The sequence below is a fragment of the Numenius arquata genome, chromosome 2 (assembly GCF_964106895.1).
Source record: "Numenius arquata chromosome 2, bNumArq3.hap1.1, whole genome shotgun sequence".
NCBI lineage: Eukaryota > Metazoa > Chordata > Aves > Charadriiformes > Scolopacidae > Numenius > Numenius arquata.
The window spans coordinates 100,193,156-100,206,026 of NC_133577.1; the positions used below are offsets into that span (position 1 = coordinate 100,193,156).

General features: G+C 38.5%; 1 protein-coding gene across 2 annotated transcripts; it reads left to right on the forward strand.

Moving 5' to 3' along the window:
• The first annotated feature begins 4 nt into the window (after positions 1 to 4).
• Positions 5 to 12,281, forward strand: ZCRB1 (zinc finger CCHC-type and RNA binding motif containing 1). Of its 2 annotated transcripts, none has more exons than XM_074168782.1 (8): positions 5 to 165; positions 5,047 to 5,134; positions 5,306 to 5,334; positions 8,573 to 8,684; positions 8,766 to 8,873; positions 9,722 to 9,831; positions 9,935 to 10,010; positions 11,601 to 12,281. In XM_074168782.1, exons 2-8 carry the CDS (start codon positions 5,051 to 5,053, stop codon positions 11,730 to 11,732), a joined length of 651 nt encoding a protein of 216 aa, XP_074024883.1. In that variant the 5' UTR covers positions 5 to 165; positions 5,047 to 5,050; the 3' UTR covers positions 11,733 to 12,281. The 2 variants fall into 2 exon arrangements, with proteins under 2 accessions (XP_074024883.1, XP_074024882.1); XM_074168781.1 differs by lacking the exon at positions 5 to 165 and adding an exon at positions 1,674 to 1,726.
• Positions 12,282 to 12,871: the final 590 nt, after the last annotated feature.

The window sequence follows — 12,871 nt, forward strand, 5'->3', positions numbered from 1 at the left end:
CGGAAGAGCGCCGCAGTGCCCGGAGGGCGGTTGGAGCGGTGAAGTTGCGGGAGGGGTGTCCCGTGTCCCTATCCTGCCCCGTCCCACCGGGGCCTGCGCCTCCGCCTCCTCCGGTGTCGCGTCGCACCATGGGCGCCTGGGCGGGCTGAGCCCCGCCGTGACCGGGTAGGCCGGGGCGGCTGGGTAGGCCGCGTCTCCTTGAGCTGGTGGGCGGGTGAGCCCCCGCCTGGCCTGTCCCTGCTGGTGTTAGGTGGCGGCCGGAGGGAGGGCCGCCGCGGGTGGCAGGAGCGCTTGTTTACAGCCGAGGAGGCGCCTCGCTTCTGGGGCTGCCGGGGAAGCGGCGGTGCGACCGCGCTGTGGCAGAGGAACGGGCGGGGGACGTTAGTGACAGCGAAAGGCTTTAGTACAACGTGTGGAAGCTTCCGAGTAGCCTGTGGTTCTCCTGCCTTGATATCGGTTTGCGCCTGCTGAGATCTGAAATGGAATTGCTTGTCCCTGCTGGGGTTCTGGGGAGGAAGGGGCGTCACTGAGTGAGTTACCTGGGTGTAGTTCTGGGGGAGACTAGGTTGAACCAAGCAGCTCTTCTCACATCTTGACTATGCTGGAAATCCCTTCAAAAAGAACCTTGTTGTTGAAGCTCTTACTGTAGTTCCTGCAGGTGGCCTGATTGCCCAGTCTTATTGTCGCAGAGTTTTTGTAGGTAGGTTAGTACGTAAGAGCAGTTTGATTCAAACCATGAATCCTTTTTGTGTACATCTTTAGCTTGGGCAGATTGAAATACTCTTGTATCCCTTCTGCTGAGGGCATCAGCTTTATTTACCAAATTCTGATCCTATTTAATATTTGTCTCGTACTTTTTAAGTGACTATGTAGAGATAAATTATGCTTAAATAGCTTATTATATGCCTCTTATGTAGGACTGAATTGTAGCAAGAGATAATAGCCTTGTCTGGGACTAAGGAGAATATGGGTTTGGTTTCCTACTTTACCACAGACTTTCGATTATATGCTTGAGTCAAGCTCTTGCCACAACTAATGGTTTGTTGATTTGGGTCTAAATTCTGTTATACTGTTAAATCAAAAATAAAATACGGTATTTTAAGGATCAAGATAGAAGAACTCAAATGAGTCGGCCTGAGTGAGCTGTCTTGAGTAACTTACCCATACATTGTTTATACATGCTTTAATTTAAAACAAATCTGACCTTGCTGATGTGTACTTAAACAAACACAAAAGTTTGTGATTAAGCTGAAATGTTGATATTAAGTTATGAAAATATCAGTAAGTTCAGGCTCTACTTGACGCTTCAGAGGCATCTGAACTATATTGGTGGTGTCCTTATATGTTCTGGGACAGAGTAGAGAAGCCAATTATTGAAATTAATCATTGTCATCTCTTATGATGTTCTCATCATGAGTGACAGCTGCTGCATTAAGCATATTGGATTCAAGCAAAACATACTCGTGTATCCAATATATTTTGCAGGAAACTTAATCATTACTGATAGATGACTCTTGTCAAAGAATGGCTTCTTTTAGTTCAAGTTGTTGGAAAAGACAAAAAAGATTGAATTCAAGAAGTCACAGTAATGAGGGACAACTCCATCCTGTAAGTTAATATATGAAAGTGATAAATGAAGAAGGCATTAATATTACAGAGAGGCTGTTGCGTTAATGGGAGTTGTGTTCAACCCCATGGAGATAATGTACTGGCTTCCAGCTTTAAAGTAAGGTACCAGGTAATACCTGGAAGATCAAGGAAGCCCCGTAAAAGCATTCAGTATAAAACAGAAATGTTTCAATTTGTTGGGGAGATCTAGCAGGACATAGAACCCAGGTTGTATGTGACTTGGATGAGTCCCCTGCAGCAAGTAGAAAGCTCAGATGTTTTGGGGGTGTTCTTGTGTTGTGGGTGGGTTTTTTGTTTGCCTGTGAAGTGAGAAGCTATAAAGCAGAGAGACTGGTGATCAAGGAGAATGTGCTGAAAATGTTAAACTCATATTGGACAGCTCTATGAAGTTAGAAAGTTCCTGAAGTAAAAGGACTCTGAGCTCTGTAATGATGAGCCTTGAGATGAGATGTCTCATCTAGAGAGTTAGCTTAAAGCTGGAATTGGCTTTGTTTTACCATCCCCCTCAGCTAGAAAACATCAGACCAATAAATGTGAAGCTGCTATGGCAAGGTTGGCATCCATAAATGAAGAGGGAGGGGGGAGCTATTGTTTATATGGTGTTGGTACTTGGTATCCCACGGGGGGCTTCATGGTGGTTTAAAAAACAAACAAACAAAAAAAAGACTAATGTTATAGCAGAATAGAATATAGCAGGTTATAGCAAAATTAAAATTGACATATGATGTTATTGGGGTGGGAAGAATTGTGCCAGTAGTTGGATCTAAAATTACATTTATGCCACTGTATTCACAACAGATAACCAGAAATCTGCATTTTAACATGCTCAAGCTTTTCGAGAGATTGCTTTTGGTAGAATATTATTTTTTAATGTTCTGCAGAAGACTTAGTAAGGACCACCAGGCTTTTAAATAGATAAATGAATGGCCCAAATGTTGCCATTGTGGAAACCTGTTGGTGTATCTGATATATGTAAACCATTCCAATGACCCTTTGGTATTTAGAAGAGGAGTCCTCCTGCAGATCTGGGGAAATACTCGTTCCTGGAGTGGTAAATTTGAACCTTTGCCATCTTGACCATGAGCATGGCAATAGCCTTACAGTTACTGTAATTTCTCTTTTATTAAAGTTGTGCCTGTGTAGCGAGTCAGACATTAAAAGTAAGAAATCCTGGCATAATAGTCCTAAACAATACAAGTTGCTAAGAGTATTTGGGCAGTCGGAGGAGCGAGACTGTTTCACTTAAATTTGTCGAGGGCAGTAGAAACACCGCTCAACCTCAGCTGTCTGGCAGCCATCGCTGCAGGGTACCACTCTTTCAGTTTGCTTCTGGAAAAAGTAGTGTACAGCTGAGAATGGCAGTTCTGTAGCTTGCATTCATTAATAATTTCCTATCGACTGAGCTATTATGCCTGTAGTAATCTTCACGGGATATATCACCCTCTCTTTGGAGGCTTGCACTGTGGTGGTGCATAATACACAAGCTGATTGCTCTCCGGTCACGCCATCCTCACTGGCATTCGTTAATATGGGGCCTGCTTGGTCTCCTCTTACAAGGTGCTCTTGCTTCTCTTGTCTTTTAGGCAGAGTTAAATTGCTATCTACAGCCACGTGAGGTTCACCTCTGCTGTTTTCCCCTCTGCTGTTGTAATATATTGACAGCACTAAGGTAGCTCTTACCGAATCCTTTGTATCCACCGTACATCTGGATAACTGCACTTCGGGCCATCTATTCATGTGGCACGTTGCCAGCTTAGTCTGGTTAGGCTTGTCAAGGATACTAATGGCAAGCAGCAAGGAATTTGGGATAATGAATCCCGTCTGCGTAACACCAGATGCAATGTGTGGCCTTTATTGCAAATTTATTCTGTTTTCATTTGCTTAACCTTTATGTTGCCATTTCTGCTCATGCCAAAAAACACAGCCTCTGAACATGGAAGAACTCAAAATTTAATCACTTGGAAACTGCCAGTCAAATGAATTGAGATACAGTAAGCGTGTCAGGAGAGAGAAGCAAAAACACTTGGATAATCAGCCTGTACTGGGAATGTCAGGTCTTCAGATGACTGACTCATGAAATGCCAGAAAATAACCACAGCCGGATTAGCGTGTGATATTAGTTACTTGGTTGGCACTTGGCCAGGCAATCTGCTCAAACTCACTACCCGAAAGAAACTGCCGGGTACTATGATGGATGCTGATTTCTAATACTTGGTTTCTTTCATCCCTTCATCAGCTTTTGTCTTCGTTTGTAAAATGAGTTGGTCTTGCTGAAGAAATGGCTTGATCCTCAGTTAGGAATTGGCTATAGGTGCCAAGAAGCAGGAATAAGGGTGCAGGAAAGTGGATAAATAGGTGATAACTGGACTGTGTAGGGAACAGTTTTGCTGTACTATTAAACGTGCCCTCTCATAAGGGTTGTGCTTTATTCTGATCTTAAATTTTATTCACTTGACTCTTGGACCAAGCCATAGCTACAGAATGGGTCAGAGGGAAGAATTATTTTGCACAGACTTTAGCGTCATTTAAAATTTTGGGAATTGTCCAAACATGAGGAAAAACATAGGCTGTTCTTTTTCAAGTTAGTTCAATTACTCTTTACCTAGTATTAGATGATGTGTATGCAGTTATAACAAGGCTTTTGAATTGATTCATTGTTTCTAGGCATATTCTTGGCTACTTTGTTTCAAAAGCTTAAAAGAGATTGGAAATTAAAACAGCTTTGAGATTTCCCTGGTTCTTGCCAGTGTAAGAGCTGCTTAATCAGGAGGAGGGGAGGGAGTGCCTCTAGGGGAGATGCCGTCTATGATCAGCTCTGGAAGCTGCAGTTCCAGAACAGTGTAGAAGCCTGACTGACTGATCCAGAGGAAATCCTTGCTGCTTTAGTAAGGACTCTGTTAGGGGACTATGTTTAGGGAAGCACCCCCACCACCCTTCTTTAACTGAACATGGTTTATTCTGTGTTAAATGCAGCTGAACTCAAATATGTATAAAGAATATGCAGCTGCTTGAACAAACATCATTAATTTCAGATATTGGCCAGAATGTTTAATAAATGGTGATTACTTGTTTCTTTCTGGACTGAAAACTTTCTTTACTGCATAAATCATCAGAGGCTTCTTTTAAGTACACTAACTTGACTGGGTTTTTTTTATTACAAATTGACTTGCATACAGAAAAAATATGCTTTGGATCCAGGGGAGGGGGAAAGAACATATGTCTTCTGTAGCACATGAAGGCAGAAACTAATTTCATGTAAAATAATGAAAGGGAAATGAAAGCTATGCTTTCCTGCAACTTTATCATGACTGTCCGGGCTAGGTTTGAAAAACATCTTTTTAAAAGTCTTGCAACTGTTTTATAATTGATGGCTTTGTTGAATACAGTTTAACTGTTCTCTCTTTCTCCTTTCATCAGAAAAATGAGTGGTGGGTTGGCACCAAGCAAAAGCACAGTGTATGTGTCCAATTTACCCTTTGCTTTGACAAACAACGATCTGTACCGGGTAAGTTTTTAAGAGCTGCGTTGTGCAGATCAAACTTGTTGACGACAATTTTGAGTGTAAATACAATACTGATCTATGTCTCTTACTTAGAAATATTTGTCTTGATAAATCTATTACTAATGAAATGCAATTGTCTACTGTTAAATCTTTTTATTTTGTTTTATATTTCAGATATTTTCAAAGTATGGCAAAGTTGTCAAGTAAGTAACCTGATATGGCCTGCTATCTTTGTAGCTTTCATTTTAAATATTTGATGTCTTTGCTTCACTTGAAAGTCTTGTGCTTATAAATTTAAGTATGAATGTGGAACTGTATTGAAGGCCTGTTCATTTTAAATAAAGTATAAATTTAATTTAACAACTGGAAGTTCTTGCAGTTACACAGTGTAAGAATATTTGTGTTGGGTACCGGTTTTGCTAACCACTTCTTAAGAGCAAGTAGAATGTTGTTATATACCAATGGTCTTTTCTCTGAAATAGTTGAAACAATATTCTGCTAGTAAGTGTTGTTCCCTTTCCCCTGAACACTGCCTGGGACACAAGTGGATAAGTGTAAAACTGGGAGCTTCTACTTCTGTGAACTAGATGTCACTATTCCCACAATTGCAATGTACAATTCCTCTATTTGTGGCTCTAGAGGGATTTGTTATTGTGACTGCTTAGTATCACATTGAAGATCAGACACAAGGCTTTATGGTAATGGTTTTTAGCATGTGGGGTATTCATGAACGATACTTGTGAATACCTGCCTCTTTGTTTAAATGATAGAAATCAATGCCACAGGAAGGAATTTGCTGTTTTGTTTGGTTTCTTTATTTTTTTAACTGGTCAGAATAACAAGACTCAAGACTTCAGCTTTCAACCCTACACCAGCAAATATCTACTCTAACTTTTAGTAGCTGCTGTAATAATCTGTGAGATACAGAGCTAAATTCAAAGTTTTTGAAGTCTCGGTAGTATGTCAGGTGATAAATAGCAGGAAATGCCAAATTACAACTTCAGAAAAACATATTTTTTAAATTGACTGAGAGGAAAACCTGTACGTAGGGCTCTGACAGACATGCAGTGATCAATACAACTGGGCATCTACAGTCTCTATTGTTTCCAAGGTGGGGTATCTGACCTGTTTTAGTCAAGTGCTGAACTACCAATTTAGAAAAATCCTCAGCAAAGGTTGTAGTAGTGCTGGTGTTTAATATCCATTGAGGGGCCTGTTCTCCATAAATTTGACACTTCTGACCTCCCTGCTATCCTTTGCTAATGTTCCTGTACTCTGTGTGTTTGGGGGTAGGGGTCTCCTACTGTCTCGGCTTTTGAATTTGTTTGATAGAAGGATGAGAATTGTATGAAGTATTGGCTGCAGGATGCACTGCTTATTTTAAAGGTGTCATAGCAGCATTCTCTCTTTTTTCCTTTATTAATAGTTTCTAGTGTTTTAGTTACTCTTTTTTTGACTGTCATAAACAACAGTAATGGTGTTTTCAGATGCCTGTGCAGAAGAAATCCTGCACTGCATCCTGTGTGAAAGTAGCTAATTTAGAACTTGCAATTCTGTCTGCATAGTTACTGTTTTCCTCCGCCTATATATTTTTTTGGAAAAAAAAAAAAATCACTTACTGATACCTAATTTTTCCTGACATTTTGCCTAGTCACTGCCGGGAGTTAAACCAAATGCAAAGAGTCACAGAATACGCAGAATGTGTGAAATACTACCATGATTATTTTTTTTTTCCCCTGTTTGCCCCTTTGTAAGCTGACCTGACTATAAATAGTGCATGTACTGTGGGATTCTACTGGTATTCCCATTTCGTTGTGAAACTGAGGCTAAGAAGGATTAGTTTTTCTATTTGTAACTAGTTATTAATTCTGAAGAAAAATCTTTTCAAATATTAGTTTGATTTCTGTAGAGTCTTTGTTCAGGGACTTTAAAACACTTTGCAGAAAGCTTTGCGATGTCACCTAGGTCAGATTTAACTTAATTAAATAAGCTTTAACAGACTTCTTTTGAAGAGTTTCTTGACTCAGCAAAATCATGCTGACTTTTCTTCCATACTGTATTTCTTACCCCAATATATCCTGACTATTATGGTTTCAGCTCAGTTTGTTCAGTGAGGAACCAGACTTTCTAGGGCTCCAAGAAGTTGCTGACTTTTTAAAGATTTGTCACACTTGTTTCTTTCTATGCTTGTGTTATTAACTGGTATGCTCAGTATCCCAATTAGAAGCCTGACAGTCATACTAGGGTTCTGTCAACTCTTGAAAGAGTAACTTGGCAAAAGAATTAATAGAATTGTTCTAAGGTTTGTTTTATTGATACTTCAACTCAATGCATTCAATTGGACACATTCTTGTCCAAGAGGCTTTGGTAGAAAAACTGTTCTAATCTCTTATCTTCCTGTGCATTTATTTTGAGGGAAATTGAGCGTTCTTTACTGAGCTTTTATTTTATACGCTTTTTACTATGTAGGTCACCAACCTGTTACACAGGTTTTCTGGTATACCTTCTGCATTGAAGTGGAGTTTGTTTGGATTTATTTTTTTTTAAAAAATGTCCTATTACTTCTTGCAATTTTGGTTTGCCTTATGGGTGAATCTTGTTCTGCCTGTGATGAACACAGTGAGGAGTTTATTCCCTGCTTTTTAACATGTACTTTTATTTTCATGTACATGCAGACTGGCATCCTGTTTCCCACTGTTTTCTTGTTTTTAGGGCTAAATACAATTGATGTTAAGATTGAAGGAATTGAGCTTGTGTGGGCTTCCCCCACCTTCACCTCTTGTCATTCTTTTTCTTTGTTGTTTTCTTTGTCTGTCTACTGGGTCTAAATCTTTCTTGAATTTCTCAATATGCTGCTGGAGCTGTTGATTCCAATGTTAGACTGAAGATTTAACTTTGTATGTCATGTAAAATAACACATGTATCCATAACTTGTTTGGATTCCAGTTGGAGATATTTGTAGAACAATACTGCATATGCTTACTGTTTCCTATCTTGAACCTGTTTAGCTGGTTAGTCCTGCAGAAACATAGACTACTCTGTTTAGATGCAGTTCAATACACTGGGTTTTTCAGCAATGATAGCAGTTGTCAAGATTACTCCTGAATTTTAATTTCACCTGCAGTATGTGCAGTTCCCTCCAGTTATGTTGTCTGCAAATCTGAAGAGTACGTTCTCTGTTCTTCAAGTCATCCAAGGGAATAATGAATGATACTGAACCCAGAAAGACCTCATATTTTTAAAAAATCATCTCCGCTCTACCTGTAAGCACGTGGCCTGGTTAGCTGTTCCTTTGAATTTCTGTTTAATGAGCCTTTCTATTTTTAAATATACTTTATTTCCTTTTTGCTGTATAACAAAGGTAAGATCCCACGGAAGTCTTTAAGGAAAAAATGTCTGAAGTAATTTTAGTGTATGTATAATGTGGTTATATGCTTTCAGAGTTACTATTATGAAAGACAAAGACACCAGGAAGAGCAAAGGAGTTGCCTTTATTTTGTTTTTGGATAAAGAATCTGCACAAAACTGTTCTCGAGCACTTAATAACAAACAGGTAAATTGTGTAAAGTTGTTATGGTAGGAAGGTTGGGTTTACAGCCCCAGAATATTTACCTTTTTTTCCAATTTGCTGTAGTTGTTTGGAAGAGTAATAAAAGCAAGTATTGCCATTGATAATGGAAGAGCAGCAGAATTCATTCGCAGGCGTAACTACTTTGATAAGTCTAAGTGTTACGAATGTGGGGTGAGTAAAACCAGTATTCCAGCTTGTTTTTTCTTCAATTTGGCCATTCCTAATCCTCCCCATGGTGTTAAAATATTTTTTTTTTCTATTGATGCTATCAACTTGCATATCAGTTGTACCATTTTCAAGAATGATAATACCCCTTTTGTCTTTTATTTGGGATTTGGGGGTTGGAGGGAAAATATGTGCTTGTAATTGCTGCTTAACAAGCTGATGAGCAGACAGAGCCAAGTATCAGTATAAAGCTGTATGAGAAGGAAAACCTCCTTATCTTTGCTTCAAAATACCTGCTTTTGCTATATCTTTGGAAGACCTTGATATAGTTGGCAGTTAAATAAATATTGGAAACAGCTGGTTTTACACAGAACAAGTGTGTCTTAAATTTTAGGCAATTCCTCATTTTTCCTTGATATAATAACATAGGAGATTGCAATTTGGATAGTACTTAACATCAAATACAAACTTGATTTATATTGATAACACTTTTGAGCAAAAATATTGACTCCTATTTATTATACTGTTAATGCTGAGGTGTATATCTTGTCTCAAACATAAACTGTGCTGTAGTGTATTCAGCTATTGCAGCAGCCAAAGAAAATCTACTTTGCTCATAGCTTGTTCTCAGTTTGCAGTTAAGCATGCATATCACCACCAATCTCTGCGTTTCCATGGCAAGCTTATAGAGAAGAGTTTGTCTTCTGTGTGCTAATTCAGCATTCCATTTATCTTACTAATTGCTTCCATTTTTTTTCCCTGTGAACTGTCTTACATTAACTTTCCTCATTATATGTTTCAACATATAGTTGTTTGTAATGGTTTCTGTTAAGCAATATTTCTTTTTCTCCAAGGAAGCAGGACACTTAAGTTATGCGTGTCCTAAAAATATGCTAGGAGAGCGGGAGCCACCAAAGAAAAAGGAAAAGAAGAAGAGAAAAAAAATAGTTGAGCCAGAAGAAATGTATGTATATTTATTTACATGTTAATACTTCTTTTAGGCAACTTTTTCATACTGAACACTTAAAATAAATATCTATGTATTTTTCTCTCTCTGCACTGTGAAGTGAGGAGGAAGAAGAAAGTGAAGAGGAAGGAGAAGACCCTGCTCTAGATAGCCTCAGCCAAGCCATAGCTTTTCAGGTACAAAATTGAAGCACTATGTGTAGTTCCATCTAAATGTGAGGAGGAACTTCTTCACTTTGAGGGTGGCAGAGCAATGGAACAGGCTGTTCAGAGAGGTGACGGAGTCTCCTTCTTTGAAGACATTCAAAACACGCTTGGGCATGTTCCTGTGCAACCTTCTCTAGGTGGACTTGCTTTGACAGGGAGGTTGGACTAGATGATCTCCAGAGGTCCCTTCTAACCCCATATCATTCTGTGATTCTGTGTTTGTTGTTTATTATTATTTAAATACAACTCCCTTTTTTCCTTTTTTCAGCTGCTTTTCAAAAGCTCTAAGATAAACTTGTAGATCTGTCCATTCTGTAGTACTTGGGGCCCTCTTGCCTGATAGTAGTTAGTGACTATCGTTGGTTTCTTCATATTGTAGGCATGTTCAGTTTTTGAATTTTTGTGGTTTGGTTTTCTTTAACTGTTTTACTGTTGCTGTGGTTTTGCATTGCAGTTCTTTCTTTCCTTCAAGCTTCTTTGTTCCTTAGTTTGCTGTCATCTTTGCTGTGATGCTCCATTAGGTTTTTGGTCCACAAATCCCTCTTAAATATGTTAACTGAGCAGCTAGAAAAATAGTCATGTATCAATGATCAGGTACATCCTCTGCCCTCACTCACTAGAAAACAACATCTATTTCTGGAGCACTCCCTTTGCGTAATAGAGTCCATCACAGTCTCTAATAGAACTTTTCTCTCAAAACATATTTAATGCATTTTTTGTTATGTGGATAGGTAGTCTGAGCTGTATTACGATCTTCTTTAATATGTCTTTAGAGGCTTTTGCTTCTCTACACAGAGTAAGCCTGAATTGATGTTCAAATTTCATGGCTCCCTAGTCCTCAGCTATCCCCTGTGTGCTCCTGTCCCCCCAAAAAATCGCTCAGAGTTTCTATGATAACTTTGTCTTGAATATGACTGTAATGAATGCAAAACTTTTACATGATGTAGTCCAAAATAATGATGCAAATATGCACAGCTATACACACACGCGCATTCAGAAAAACCTACAAGTTTACAAAGTAAAACCTACAAATGTAAACAAGCCAGGGAACATTCCCATTTCTCTCACCACCCAAAGATTTTAACTGGGATAGCATGTTTCCCAATAGAAATGGGAAGCATTTATTTAAACCTTTAGTTGAGTAACCATTATATCCCTGAAGACATTCATTCCCTGAATGAATGACTGCAAAAGACAGCAGATAGAAGACTTGTTAGTGGAACAAAGCTGATTCAATAACATCAATTTAAAATGTAATTCATTCTTTGCTTCAGATCTCACCTGCTCTATAGTTGTGTAAGTTTGACACGTGCAAAGTTCCTCTCTTTGAAAACAGAGGGTTTTCCCTGTGGCCTGCATTAGTGCAGAAGACTTACTGTTTGCCTGTGAGAAATGTTTTCTAGTGCGTTCATTGCACAGTTTATGAGGAAATGGAGATAAATACTTTGGATTCTTGAACTTGTGAAATAATTCAATGCATATTAATAATTAGCATTATTATTAATAATGCATCTTAATTTTTCTTAATCCTAGCTAATGCTTTTCCTTCTTTCATTGTAGCAAGCCAAAATTGAGGAAGAGCAACAAAGATGGACACAGACTGCAGGGGAATCTTCAATTTCAGATGATTCAAAACGTCCAAGGATTAAGAAAAGTGCTTATTTCAGTGATGAGGAAGAACTTAGTGATTGAAATAATGTTGGTTTATATGCATATGTAATATATATATAGTGTATATTTTGTAAAGTGCTACAAAGTTATCTGTAATACAAGTTTGTCTTGGTGTTGAAGACTTTTATAGAAAATCATGTTGTAATTCTACCCTGCCCCTCAAACCTCTCTTTTTTTGATACTTCTTTCTCAAAACTTCACCCTTTAAGGCAGCTTCTTAAGAGAAAAATGTGTTTCTATGCTTAAATGCAGAAAAATATCTGGGAAAATGCTTCTTGCAGTTAGTAGCTAGACTCAAACCCTGGGAGTGAAGCCTTTCATAAGAAAATTTACTAAGATTTTTTTTTTTTTTTTTTTTTCCAAAGAGGAGTTCCTTTCAGGATCACTGTTAGCACCACCGATGCTTTATATGTTGGTCTGTTTATTGCCTGTTGGAAGCAGTGCTTTAGTAGTACTTTAGTAGTATAAGAGTCTTGCACTAACTCCTCTGCATAGGGTTGAATTTCAGCCTTAAGCATTGTACTAGTCTTTTTATTCTTCATGCAGTAATATAATAAATTACTGTCACATAACCTTTGTTTGTGAAATCATTTTGGACCAAACAGTACATCTGTGTGCTTTCCAAAAGGATATGAAGATGTTGATCTTCTGTCTTAACGCGCAGTTTCAGTAACTTGCTGTACCCTTTATAGTGTCTTTATAGCCTATATACAATATAGGTTTCATAGGAGATGCAAGTTAAAAGCTATGTGGTGGTTAGTTCAGTCTTGAAACGTTCATACTTCATATTTTTTAAAGAGTGATAGTTCTGTTGCTCTTGCATTAAAATTGAGAATGGCCGTATGTTTTAAAAATGGGAATGCACATATATTTTAATATGCTCTAATCTGATTTTGAAAGTCTCTTGTTGTGACATGGGATTATACTGCGCTGTTTCTCCTAACTGCAGTTTGGGTGCCTAACATGGTAATTATGATTATGCACAGGTTTTTAAATACATCTAGCATGGATCACGGTCCTATCTTCTCAGGCTTCTGAACCTGCTGGCAAATCCAGAGGGCAGAGAGTTTCCTAGGTGCTTAAAAATCAGCCTTCATGTATACTTGGAACTGCCATGTCTCTAAGCGAAGTGTGTTGGCACCTATTTTGCACCTAAAGCT